This window comes from Lethenteron reissneri, chromosome 45 (assembly GCF_015708825.2).
Source record: "Lethenteron reissneri isolate LAM-NWPU_2019-01 chromosome 45, ASM1570882v1, whole genome shotgun sequence".
NCBI lineage: Eukaryota > Metazoa > Chordata > Hyperoartia > Petromyzontiformes > Petromyzontidae > Lethenteron > Lethenteron reissneri.
In genome coordinates, this window is record NC_083823.1 from 8,282,744 (window position 1) to 8,295,805 (window position 13,062).

The 13,062-nt window shown below is 53.7% G+C and overlaps 1 protein-coding gene across 4 annotated transcripts in view; it reads right to left on the minus strand.

Annotated features, from left to right (window-relative positions):
• LOC133353782 (neuroligin-4, X-linked-like) overlaps positions 1 to 13,062 on the minus strand; it is a 198,707-nt gene that overhangs the window by 25,369 nt on the left and 160,276 nt on the right. For 2 of the 4 annotated variants that reach the window (XM_061570181.1, XM_061570179.1), the window contains one exon: positions 10,480 to 10,665. In XM_061570181.1, coding sequence (XP_061426165.1) covers positions 10,480 to 10,665 — 186 coding nt within the window. Of the gene's footprint in view, positions 1 to 10,452; positions 10,666 to 13,062 lie in introns of all 4 variants that reach the window. The other 2 variants (XM_061570180.1, XM_061570178.1) reach the window with 1 other exon arrangement.

Here is a 13,062-nt window from a genome sequence, read left to right on the forward strand (position 1 = left end):
GCACATACCACACACACATCTCCCACAAACCTCACACACACACGCCCCCCACACACACTTCCACCACACACACACACCTCGCACACACACACCTCCCACACACACCTCCCACACACACCTCCACCACACACATACCTCTACCACACACACACACCTCCCACACACACACCTCCCACACACACACACATCTCCCACAAACCTCACACACGCCCCCCCACACACACCTCGCACACACACACACACACGCGCGTGTGCAAACAAGCGTCCCCTTTTCGCGGGCGCCTATCGAGGAGGACGAGGGCCGTGCTATTTGGACCAGAATGGGCGAAAGGGGTCATTATTTGATCTTTGTAATGGCACGGTTAGAGCTCTGTGAAGAGCAAATCTTAGAGGACGAGCGCGAGTGACCTCAATCCCTCGCCCCACGCTGCGCGCGCGTGCACGTGGACTCAGGGCAATAACAACACCAACGACGATATAGCGCATGGCCTCATATTGTGTGCGTTTGTTTTTGCAGCTTCTCTTGGGCCGTACACAGGTAAGCCGACCCACGAGCCTGCAGTGAGCCGCTGTCATAGACAACAAACTGCTATGCGACTGTGATGCCCCAAATGAACGCAGTTTTTCCTTAAACGGACGAGCCGATGGGCACTCCAAGAGACAGACCCCCCCCGCCCTCCGTTTCACTTAACCGACTCATGGGGCAAGTGCTATTAGCGAGCACCTTTACGAGGGCCGGGATGGCACACGGAGGAGGGGGGGGCGTGTGGCCAGAATCAACCTGTCCACCTTTGTCTCCCCAGTGCTGGTCTTTGCACACCACACCAGCGCGTTAACTAATGCGCCACCGCTCCTCGCATCCTGAATAATGAGTGGTGAAAATCACTTAAAAAAAATGTATCAGCGGTCGCTGACCTGGTCGCGGAGTTAAGGTTAGTCCCTCTGAGGACTGCCCTAGAGCCGAGTCACACTCGTGTTCGTGTTCAGATGATGACAGTCTTACCGGCACGGACTGCACGATGATAATTGTCAACTCTCTGTGTCCCTTCTATTCACTCGCTCACTCACCCACAACCATCCCCACGACTGAGCCCATAACGGACATCGCGCCTGCTTCATTCAGCACACGCCCGTCAAGAAATACGTCGTCGTATTTTCCATTCACAACTCGCCCCGCATCACAGATATAACCATTCTACATCCATGTCCTTGTGAAGAACGCCCGTTGGCTGAAACGTCGCCTTTTTTCAGGCCGCGGTGCCACTGCGCAATGTGTGGAGGTTTGTGTCATCCTGCGTGTTCACGAGGGTGTGTTCATTGCCTGGTAAGCCACCTGACCTGCCTACCCTCCCGCATGTCAAACGCGTCGACTTCTGTCACAACGCGCGCCACGTGATGCTGTGATTTCCACGGAAACGCGTCGTGCCCTTTAAGCGGCAAGCACAGCTGCCCGGCCCCGCGGTGCCAATCATTCTCTCACGATGTCTACTCGCTTCATTGCCGCGTTCCATTTTTGTTTGCTTGTGTTTTTGTTGTTGTTGTTGTTGTCAATGTGGTGACCCCCCCCCCCCCCGCCAGGTCACCAAGATGCTTATCGTTGTGTCTCGAGAGCCCTCTCACCCCCGCCCTCAGCCCCAACTCCGCATCCGAGGAGGACTCCGTGTGCTTGGGGGGGGGGGGGGGGGGCGTCATCCAACGCCGCGAGGCCGCCCCCCCCCCCGAGCGCGCGCCGGGACGAAGGCGCGGTGACGACCGGGAAGGGAGAAATATAAACAACGTCGATGAGGAGAAGCCTTCCACGCGGCGAGCATCGACTGTTGTGATCCGGCGCATTGATCCGCCGTGCCTCGGCAGGAAGCCTGTTTATCTTATTGAGCCCTCGCTCGGAAGAATGCGCCGGTTTATAGCCGCTCGTCCAATTTTATTTTCTGCACGGAACGGCTCGATGTCGCGGAGCCGCGAGGATCAGCTGGAAGTTTTGATTGCCTTACAGGGAAAGGCGGTTCGCGGACATCAGCGCAGTGACACGATTATTATCGGCGCCGGCGATCGCGCGTTGATTATTTCAGCGGAACTTTGTCGCCCTGGCCGTGTTCTGGTGGCGCCGGGACTCGGACGCGGCCACACGCGAGCCGCGGGCGGGCGCCGACACGGGAATAAAACGAGAGCGCGCCATGCGATCTTTGCGACTGAGAGATAAAGAGAGACGCGCTCGTGGACACAGTCTGCCAAAGAGGGGCGTGGGCACGCAGAAGCGGCCAAGTGCGACGCACAGCAGCAGCTATCCGCATCACTCCGAGCGCTGTGTGCCCTCGGTAACGAGATACAACGGGAGGCAAATTATGAAATCTGCTTGTAACGGCATGAAAATAGTGTTAGCACCTCGAGCAATTAATGTACCGCTTCGCTCGGAGAATCCCAACGTGGTGGCCAACGATTATACCATGTTTAGCTATCCTCTATCCATTATTGGGTTCAAAGCCTTTGCGGCCATGCGGTGCCACGGTCCATCTCACGCCTGCACATCTGCCACGTTCGTAGCTTCGTGTCCAATGTGCTCGTCCTCTTGGAAGTGTTTCTCTTCTTCGGCCATCATTCCACGACCAGTATCGTCCACTGGCCATCGACCCTCCTAGTGATTTGCCCATGCGATACCAGTCAATGTCTCTAATTTGTGTTTGTTCTCTGATCCATGAGTTCGCTTTAATGTCTATCAATGTAATGCCCAACTTGGATATCAGCATTGCCTCTTGCCCGGTACTCCTCCCACCTCTAAATTTCCAAATGTCCAGCTTTGATGGCAGGTGGTAGAGGAGCTGGCTTGTTGCTTTTCGTTATCAAATTCATCATCTGCACCGTCGTGTCTGCTGTACACGAACTGCAGTCATCTGCACACATCAGCTGGACAAGACCCCCAGGGTCTTCGCAGACGCCTCCATCGCCGGACAATTCAACCGAGCGAAGTAAGCACAGACCGGCGCGATGCAGAGGTCACTTGAACTCTGACACGGAGGGCAAAGATAATCCGCAGGCCTAGACCGATGTTAAATCTTGACTTAAAGCTTTCGTGACTGCATGATTTCATATTCTTTGGGTCTTTCGGTAAAGTCACATAGATAGGTTCAAAGAAAATAACAAATTAACTACGACGTTTCGATCGCGACACAAGCGCTCGTTATCCTCTCCGTGATGACGAACGCTTGTGTTGCGATCGAAACGTCGTAGTTTTTTGTAATTTTCTTTGAACCTATCTACGTGACTTTACCGAAAGACCCAAAGGATAGGCTGATATTGTCAAACATCGAGTTCAGGGGGAATTCGGACTGGAATTCAGATTGGTGCTAAGCGATAAATGCAAATGCCAAGAGTAGACGTTTGAAGAAATGGATATCACCACTTTCGGAAATGGGGATGATTAACTAAGACTTATTACTTGTCTTGCCTCACGGCAGATGTGGAGCGTACGTTCACAGGAAGTTCCTGTTTTTTATGCTAATTTTGGTCACGTGACCAGGAAGTTACGATTTTAGATTTCCACTGTACCACGCGGGCGTCGGCCATTACACAGATAAGTCAAGATGGCGGCACGCATTACATCTCAGTGAGACCACAGCCGCACTTGTCCATTGTGGGAGCTTAAGAAGCATTGTCTGTAAGTTGTTTATATTCCTATAATATTGGCAATGCTGTTGTAATGTTGGAATGACCGTTATAGTGATGTAAATGCCTTTATGGTGCCGTTAAGTTGTTGTCGTAAATACGAGGCCTAGTTAGTAACGAAGCCTGCGACTTTCCTTATTGTGGATGTTACTTGTGATTTAGTAGGTCGAGTCAGACTTGTGCCTATGTTGCGATTCCTGAGAGTAAAGATGACGAAGTATCTCATCCACAGTTTAGTGTTATGTATAATGCTGTACATTTGGGGTGCAGTGGGATGAATACACGATGTGCCTGTATGCAACGCACCGGCTTGTGCTTTGTCGAGTTGTTCAGTGGTAATGTAGGGGCCTGGTCCGTCCAGGATCTATTGTTATCTAAGACAATGTTCTGATGCTGTGGTGTTCATTGTGTTGGTGTTTCCGGATTATAACAGATGCTGTATCTGTGTTTTCTCACCAGTTTTACCTTGTTACAATCAATAAATGACGATTGGAGTTGGACGTTCATCCTGGCTCCGAGGGTTTATTGAACGCAAGGTTATCTACTCGACTAGCGGTACAACGCAGCGCACATCGAGGCCGAGATATTACTAAACTACGGTATATATGTTTTTTTATTTTACCAGGTAAGGCTCCACTGAGCTATGTAGCTCTTTTTCAGAAGTGACTTGGCCACAAATGATAGCCCGACGAAGTGGCGTATCGTGTGGAAAGTTACAAGTATTCTGAACGCGTGTTGAGAGAATTCCACGCGACCACGGGGAGAACATGCAAACTCCAAATATACAGCAGGCGTCAGGGTTGGGATCGAACCCATGAACCTCCTGTATACCAGGCGAGATAGTTAACATCTCGCCACCATGCAACGGACATCCCTGAAAGTGTGGGACATTAGAAGAGAGGACGAGTGAGCTGAAGGCGCGAGACGGGATGGGGTCACAGATGGTGCAGTGGGCAATCGGCGGCGGGACGGGAAAGGTGACTTTAAAGCCCCCCCCCCACCCAGAATATGCGCACGCATTTATAGCGATGCCCAGCCAACTCGAGCGAGAGGAAGATACATGCCGGGGGGTTCTCGGCTGGGCGTGAGTTCGGGGACAGAAAAGAGAAATCCGAATAAAATTAATCGTGAGTGATTCTTGGGTCTTTCGGTCGGAAAATTGCGATCTGAGCAAATCTGCGTCATTCTGTATGTATGGTGAACTTCTTTTCGCACCGTGCGTAAAGCCGACCGAGCTAATCGGAGGTCAGCACAGTTGGATTACAAACTTTAGACAAAAAGTAATTCTAAAGAAATTAGTTTTCAATTTAGCTATGAAAGTGCATAGCTCCCAGTGGCTTCTTAATATCGAAAGGAAGAGCGTTCCAGACGGCCACAGAAGCGCATCTGAAAGTGCGAGATGCGGTGGCCGTCTTTGTTCGATGCTTATCACAAAAGGCCGCGGCGAGGTCGACCGGGAGTTTGCGTGATGGTTTACGCTCCTTCATTGTGGTTCATTTGTGGCGAGCACTCTGTGTGTAATGAGTGCGACCTTATAATGTATTCGTTCGGTAGCCGATAGGCAATGCGGCTCAACTAGCACTGAACGGACACGGCCGGATCTTGCCGTACCCGTCAATGCAGGTGCCAAAGAATTCTGTCCACGCTGCAGCTTGGTAATGGTTTGTTTCTTTTCCTACTCGTCCCGTAGAGTAGCGAGCTGCAAGAATCGAGTCTTGTCAAAGCAATCCTCGGCCACTCAATGCAGCCAAACAAATCACAACGTCACCGTCGCGTGTGTACGAACTTTAACAACGCGCCAAGTGTTACCGCTTCAGCTCAATCCTCGTAACCAAGTTTAGCGATTCGGTGGAGGGCCCCTAATGATACAGATTTGGCGCCGGTCGTTACGTGGCCTTTACACACGAAAAAAAATCTATCACGAATCATAATATTGGCTGCGACGATGTAAGCGCTGGTGAGAAGACAATGTTCGTATTTTGGTCACGTGATGTTCAGCCTGCGAGTCTGCGGAATGCTTCTTACAGCACAGATCGACAGAGAGAACGAGCGGTGATAACGACGGGAATGGATTGATGACATCAAGGAATGGGGCCTTCTCAAAACACAGGAATTCCCCAGGAGAACGGAGCAAGGACGAGATGGGAATCCATGGCGGTCAAACCTCCGACTAAGAGACGGAACGATTGATCACTTCATTGATTGCCCAACACACACGCGCGTGTGCGTGGCTGCGCATGCGCACGGACGCACGCGCGCGCATGCACAAGAGGCACCGGGGCTTTGAGAGAGAAACTTTGAAGGAGAATTTTAACGCAATGGTTATTTTAAATCCTGCCATTACACGCTAATTGCCACAGAAACACCATTGGTGTATTAACAGGGCTTGTTTTTCTCTTCTCTAATAGGAGTGATTGTGTCTAATTTTGATATCTAATTTTAAATGCTTTATCCATGCCTAATTCACACGCACGCACACACACACTCTCTCTTTCTCTCGAGACGGTGGTGCGGATTTTAATTTGCAACACGATTGATGGTCTTGCTGTCAGTTGTTTCAGCGGCGGGATATGAATTCCCAATCTGTAGAAGCAGATGCTCATTATAGACCCAATGTTGTCGGTCATTATGACAGCATGTCCTCTTTTCCTCTGCCGTACACAGACTGACGACGCCCCCATGCCACGTTCCCACGGACACTGGAAGCGTGCTGGCTCGGCGTGACCCGGGTGGGATTGACCCAGCGGCGTCCCACGGGAGCCTTGCCACGCCAGGACGGGACAAGCCGGAGCACGTGCGGTTCGCTCTGCGAGGGCTGCGCACCGCGGTTAGTGGCCAGAGCCGCATTATCTTACCCGGGACACGCTCGGGCCCAGTCGCGGCACCGTGGGGTCAATGGGAATGGGAGAATATTTACCGTAAATTGCGTCCCTTGCTTCGGTCAAAAGATACAAACTACAGCCTGGCACCGGAACGACTGGGACGAGGAGCGCGGGGGCGGTAACGGGGACCGTGGAGCCCCACGGCTCTCGACGCGTCGGGTCCGGGGCCACACCTTGCTGGGCTGCCCCACACGGCCTGGGCCGGCTTCACGGTAATTGTGGTAACGCGGCACCGGTCGCTTGCTCCAGGCCGCCTCGTCAACGCGTTGCCCGCGGGCAGGTGGCCGTACACGGGAGGCCACCTGCCTCCTCCCACCGAACGCGAAGCCGCCTGTCAGCTCGTTACAGACAGAGCGCCCACTCGGCTGATTATCCCCATCGTCACTCAACGCTGGGCCGCCTTCGCGCGACGAGACGCCCCGTGAAGCCACGGGCCGGCCGACGCCGCCGCCGCCGCCGCCACAGCCGCCGCCTCGGTCGCTGCCATCGACCACTGCGGCCGCGTTTACAGGCACTGGCTTCGACGCGCCAACGAGAACCAACAAAGCGCTTCTCGAGATCTTTGTTGCGACGAGGCGGTGGCAAGGAAGGCGCGCATCGTCGTTTCGTCGGGAACATTTGCAGGCGAGCCGCGACGTCCACGAACCATCAAGCGTCAGCCCCTTCCAGATTGCAGCGATGTTGAACACAATGGAGAGCCGGCGATTGGACGCGCACGGGGAAATGCGATTCGTGAGCTGTACTCGGGATCGTAGAGAGACGCTCGGGGAGAGGAGATTGGCTGGCGCGTCGAGATGCCAGGAATTTCTGCACTCGCAATCTGAAGGGTGGGGGGGGGGGGCTGGCTGCTTTGCGTGCGAGCTTCTAAACCGGGCGTTGTATTCGCCGGGCGGGCAGCGTCGCGCTCGGAGCTCACTTGGCAGTTTCATTATCCAAAGGCAAACAAATGCAGGCTGCCAGCTGCTTCCCGTCAGTGGTGCTGCGCTCAGCAGACTGGGTCCCTGGGTACGCGGCCGGCGGGGGGGGGCAGGGCACGCGTGGCGTAGACAGCGGCACACCTGCGAGTTAAGGGCGTCGCGGTGGTTCTGCGCGCACATTGGGAATTGTGATGCCGTAAGAGAAAAGAGAAAAGAGCAAAAATTCCAATCGTGGCCAAAACGTCACGGGCGCCGTGCATTTTGTCTGCACGGGACGACCGTCGCCTTTGGCGGGGTTGGTTGTACTGTACGCCAGGGTGCAACGGGAGAGTCCGGCGATCGCGCGAAGGCATCCCAACATGTCCGTTCTGAGCTAACGAGCGAAAGGCTCGCTCGGGCGCTAACGAACGGACGGTCGACTCAGCAAACCCGAGCCCCGAGCTCCTAGTTGCCTTGGGGGTGGGAAACAGCATGGACAGAGTATTCTCAACAAAAGCAAACAACAGCAAAAACAACAACAACAACAAACAATGCATGCTTGGAAGGAGGGGACGGTGAGCATGCAAAGGGTGCACTCAGAGACGTGTCGGAGAGCAACCAGAGGGGCTGCCAATTAAGACCACTGCACGGACACACGGCAGGGCCTCTGGGGAGAAAGCACCCCCCGGGGGAGGGGTGATGGGGGGGGGGGGCGCCGGTCAGTGCTTTGACAATTTTGGATCATGCATGCACAAGCATTTCATGGACACTTTGGTGCTTCATGCGCAGTCTCAGAGGACGGGAGAGGACGACTGAACCAGACAATGGATACGCTCTGCGTGATGCGCACATACGTACACGCATCTATATGCGACCGACGCCAAAATGGGAATTCGATTAACGCGTATTGTATGCGCGTATGTGCGCAATACATCTCTTTTCTGCGCAGCGTACGCACGTGTGAAGCATTGCAGTGTTTAAGACATTCCGGATTGTTGTTTTTGTTGTTGCGAAATTGTGCAACCGCCAATCGGGTCTGAATTGCGTTCCCTCGGAGATTTTCTGAAAAATGTCTCGTGATCGCCCAGATTGAAATTCCCATCCAAAGTAACTGGTTCATGAGCAGAGAAAGGAGAGCGCTTTATGGGCAAAGTGGCAGAGGAGGAGGCAGAGGAGGAGAAGGCAGAGGAGGACATAGACGAAGGAGTAAGAAAGAGGAGAGGAAGAAGGGGTGATGGGGATGAAGTGAGGTTGGATGGGAAGATCAGGAGACGCTGCCTGACATCGTATACTATGCTCTACCCAGCATGCTCTGCTCTCCCATAATTTTCTGCCCTACCCAGCATGTCGTGCGCTGCTCCCCGCGCCTGCTCCACTCCTGCTTCCACGCAGAGCCAAAGGTCACAGGGTGGCTCGTCATCTAAGCACTGCGGCGACTCCTGCCCAACGATATCCACGGGGAAGAGATACGACGGAACGCCCTTATTTTACTGCGGGCTCGGTGTTTATTTTCTACCGTGTACGTGCTCGTGATTGCGTGTCTCTCCCTCTGTTTCCTACAAGTACATTACCATCTCGTGGCACCCGCCTGGCCACGTCCTCAACGCCCACTGGCGAGGATTTGGCGCAATTATCAGTTCAGCATGTGATGCTTGTTTTGACATTGACGATTGGTGGCGTTTCGCGTCCACCGAGGTTGTTATTCGATCGATGACTCGACGCGCTTTGGTGTTATTTTTGCTCTCGGGCTCGACGTCTCTCGTCAGCGCCGTCTGGGCGCCGTCGTTTTGCAGCACTGCCACCATCGGGACGCTGTCAGTGGAGTTTCTCATCTGTGCTGAGTTTAGCTTGGGGATTTTATTTTCATTTATTCTGACCCGATTCTAATCTTGTCGGAAGTTTAATGCTGATGCGACTCTGTGTGGGCCTAAGCCTCCAGGCTTTGTGGAAGTTCAGCGTTTTGGGCCGCGGTTTGCATTAATAATGCCGTGTGGAAGTTAGTAATCGATCGTCGTTCGGGGCTCAGGCCGGCGGGAGCGTTCAAGGGTTGGAGCGCCACGGGGACTGCGCGCGGTGTGACGCCCGTCACGTGATCGATGACCATCGTGGCGTCCGTGCGGCAGGGAGACGCTGCGCCAACATCATCGCGTAGCGACGGGCACATTCATGGGAAATGTTAATTGGAAAATGCCTAATTTGCAAAATGTTTAATCAACATTCACGTATCGAATTGCAATGAATGTTTCAACGTGACAAATGTTCCGTGCTGTCAAGTGACAGGGGTATAAGCTATAATTAAATTTGAGGCTGCCTTTTCCGAAATGCAATTTCGCGTCATTGAAGATGAAAATGCCAAATGCAAAACAAAACAAAAAATCTCATTTGAATGGCAACTTTCCCGATGCCCCTTTCTGTCAATCCAGCCACAGACCGGTGTTTTTTTTTCACAGTGGGGCCCAAACCACAATGTGATTTTTTTATAGTGGCTGAAAGTCAAACAATAAAAATCTAATCTTAACTTGAACTAGGTTCAAGGCCAAGGGCTCTCTTGGCGTACTCTTCCCATGGGACTCTGGGGGTGATGATTTGTCCTTAATTGACCCCAGACCTGCGTTGCCCACCTACATCCTCGTGCGTTTAATTGAGATTGTATTTTCGTTTCATGTGAACCGCTTGATTCTATTTGACTCCATTCATCGCCTGTAGCCGCGCGCATTTTCAGTTTCCTTGAAATTACTTGAGCTTTCTACGGCATCGTGAGATACTTCCCCTATATTATTATTATTAATGTGACAAAGCGTACCCTGGCCCGCGAATTCCCAGGGGCGAGGGAGAGAGGGCAGAAGGGGGGTCGGGGGGATATGAAAGGAGGGAAGAGACAGAGAGAGAGAGCAAAGGCAGAGAACAGCCGCCCCCTCCGCGAGCATCCACCACGCCACGACAGGTGAGAGAGAGAGGGGGAGCAGTGAGCATGCAGACACCAAAATTGTCAAAATTATCAGCCTGCTGAATACCTTTGGTTGAATTGCTCCAACGGTTACCTTCAGAGTGGTGCGATAGTGTCAGTAGGTTGACACAAGACGCACCAGCGCCCGACCCAAACACAGTGATTCTGAGCGGGTCACCCCCGAAGATGCCTATATTCTCACTGATCCAACGCAGGGCCTGGATTTGATCCAGGAGACCGTAATTTCCTTTAGCTGCCTGATCACCTGTGCTTAGGAACCCTGCAAAGACAAACACACAGACACATGCCCGGTTAGAACACTGGCAGCATCGCTTCGGTCGGTTTTTACTGCTTTCAAAAAACACACACATTCATCTGTGCAAAGCATTTTTTTTACTTGCCCATTCAGAAACCATTCACATTAATATTAAACCGCGCAACCCACAAAGGCAGCCTCCCCGTGTAGCGCGCTGCGGCCACGTGTAGAGGCGGTTTGTTATGAATCACGAGCCACGTTCATCGCCTCCAGCTTTTCGCCAAAAATCAATTAAAAGCACAAATCCCGTGTGCATCGCGATACACGGAGGGCGAACACGAGCGGAGATTACACGCGCACGAAGACAATGATGCTGAGAGACTTTCCGGGCAAGTTCAGTCAGCGGGCACCAATTCAATTTGGAACGGCTCACAATTGCATGGTATTGGCCAGCACTGTGCCTAGCCGCCTTTGTCTCCCCAGTGCTGACGCTTACACATCGCAGCAGGTATGCGTTTAAAGGGCATTTATTCGAAGCCTCGGACCGGTTCTGATACCACTCGCCACGGATGTGAGCCGTGGCTGGGAATCAAACGCAGGTCCCCGGGTTCGTAAGTAAATTGCCGCCGGCCACTGTGTCAAAACTCCCCACAATGAACCTGCACACGCATGACGCACACACGCAGACACACGCAGACACATCGTGAACGTCATGGGAAGGGACCGTGGTGGCTTGGCCCCTACCGTGGGTGGCTCTGACTGCTGATGAGACACTGTGTGTTGAAACCGCTCCAGAGTTTCGCGTGTGCTGAATCAGTGCTGCTGAAATGATGCGCTCTCAGAAGGCCGTGGGACCGATGAATTGCGTGGGGAATTATTTTACTTTTGATGTGGAGATACCAATACGTGAAGGAGAGGTATCGTCTGCGTGTCTACTTAGTGACTCACTGCTAAAGGTTCTGACCTCTCTAGCGGCGTTCGCTAATCCCATTTAGCGAAACACGGCACTCGGTAGCCCCGGGGATTGAGCAACATGCTTTTAAGAAACCGCAAACGGTAAGAATCAGCAAGGCAGACGCATTCCTATCCTTGTTTGACAGTTACCCTCACTTGGGCACCTTTGTGTGGAGTTTGCGTGTTCTTCGCCTTTTCTGCATGGGTTTCGTTCTGGGTTCTCCGGTCTCGTCCCATAGATTAAACAAAATCAATCTAACAATGCGCCTCGTAATGGCCAAAACATCCCAAACCTGAAAGATTTCGTACAAAGTACTCAATTGGGGATCACGCAACAGCGCCAGCAGCAGCAACATCGCCCACCTTATTGCGAACATACTTGGCAGGACCCTCCTGAAAAGGAGCCCTAAGTCTCGGCGAGGGCTTCCCTGGGAAAACCACAGCGGAACGTAGCGCTACATTCAGCGCGGCTGAGCCTGGCAATTGGCGTGAAGACGCGCCCTGTTTGTCACGAATCTACTGCACGGCGGGACCCCCCCCCCCCCGTTGCGGTCCCCGAAACGTCGCCCACTCGGAGCTCACTGCGGAGGCGGCGCTGCCCTTCGTCGGAGGAGCGGCCGTCTCAGAAGAAACGCGATCGAGGTCTCCAACGGCAATCGATGGGCTTCGTTACCGACCCTACGGAGCGCTCGCTCACTCGCTCGCTCGCTCCCTTCGGCGTGCCAGTCAGCAACTTACGCGCGGGCTCTCGTCGATTCTCTATCGCCGGAGCTGAGCCCGACTGAATCAAGAACACACGCCAATTGTGTGCAGCTATCAGCGGCTAGACCAAGGCCATCAGACTTGGCGAGCACGGGGGGGGGGGGGGCGGTGGGGGCTCTTTCCCAAGCCAGAAGGCAGCATTCATCCATCACCCGAATGTCGGGGGCCACGGGTGCAGAGCGGGGCGCGGGCCCCCTTCGCCCTTCCCAGCATCACGCCGACGGTAAAAAAACGCCGTCGTGCGCTTTCCCGGCAGTCGCGACGGCCGCAACTGCGAACCCACGGAGCCGCGCGCCGTCACCCGACCAGCCGAGTTGGATTGGGGGCGGTGGCGGCCGCCGAGAGTCGTTAGGGATGACCGGGGGGGGGGGGCCCCGGGGGGGGAGGTTTCGGGGGGGTCGTCCGGGCGGTGGGACGGCTTGTCTCCGGGACGCTCTCTCCGAGTCGATGGCTCGATGCCGGTGAGCGCTCGGTAGCTTCCAAACGCGTGTGCGTTTTTTGCGGGGCAGTGCACCTTTGAGATTCCCGTTACAAAAGTAGGTCGCTGTGTTCAGCGCTGAGTCAGGGCCCCAATCCCACAATTTTAAATTACGTGCAACTCTCTCTCTCTGTTTCTGTCTCTCTCTCTCTCAAGTTGTCTGTCCAAAATGGCTGGGTCGTGGGCTCAAGCTCTTGAGCCGTGACGAGGAAAGGATATTCGTTTTG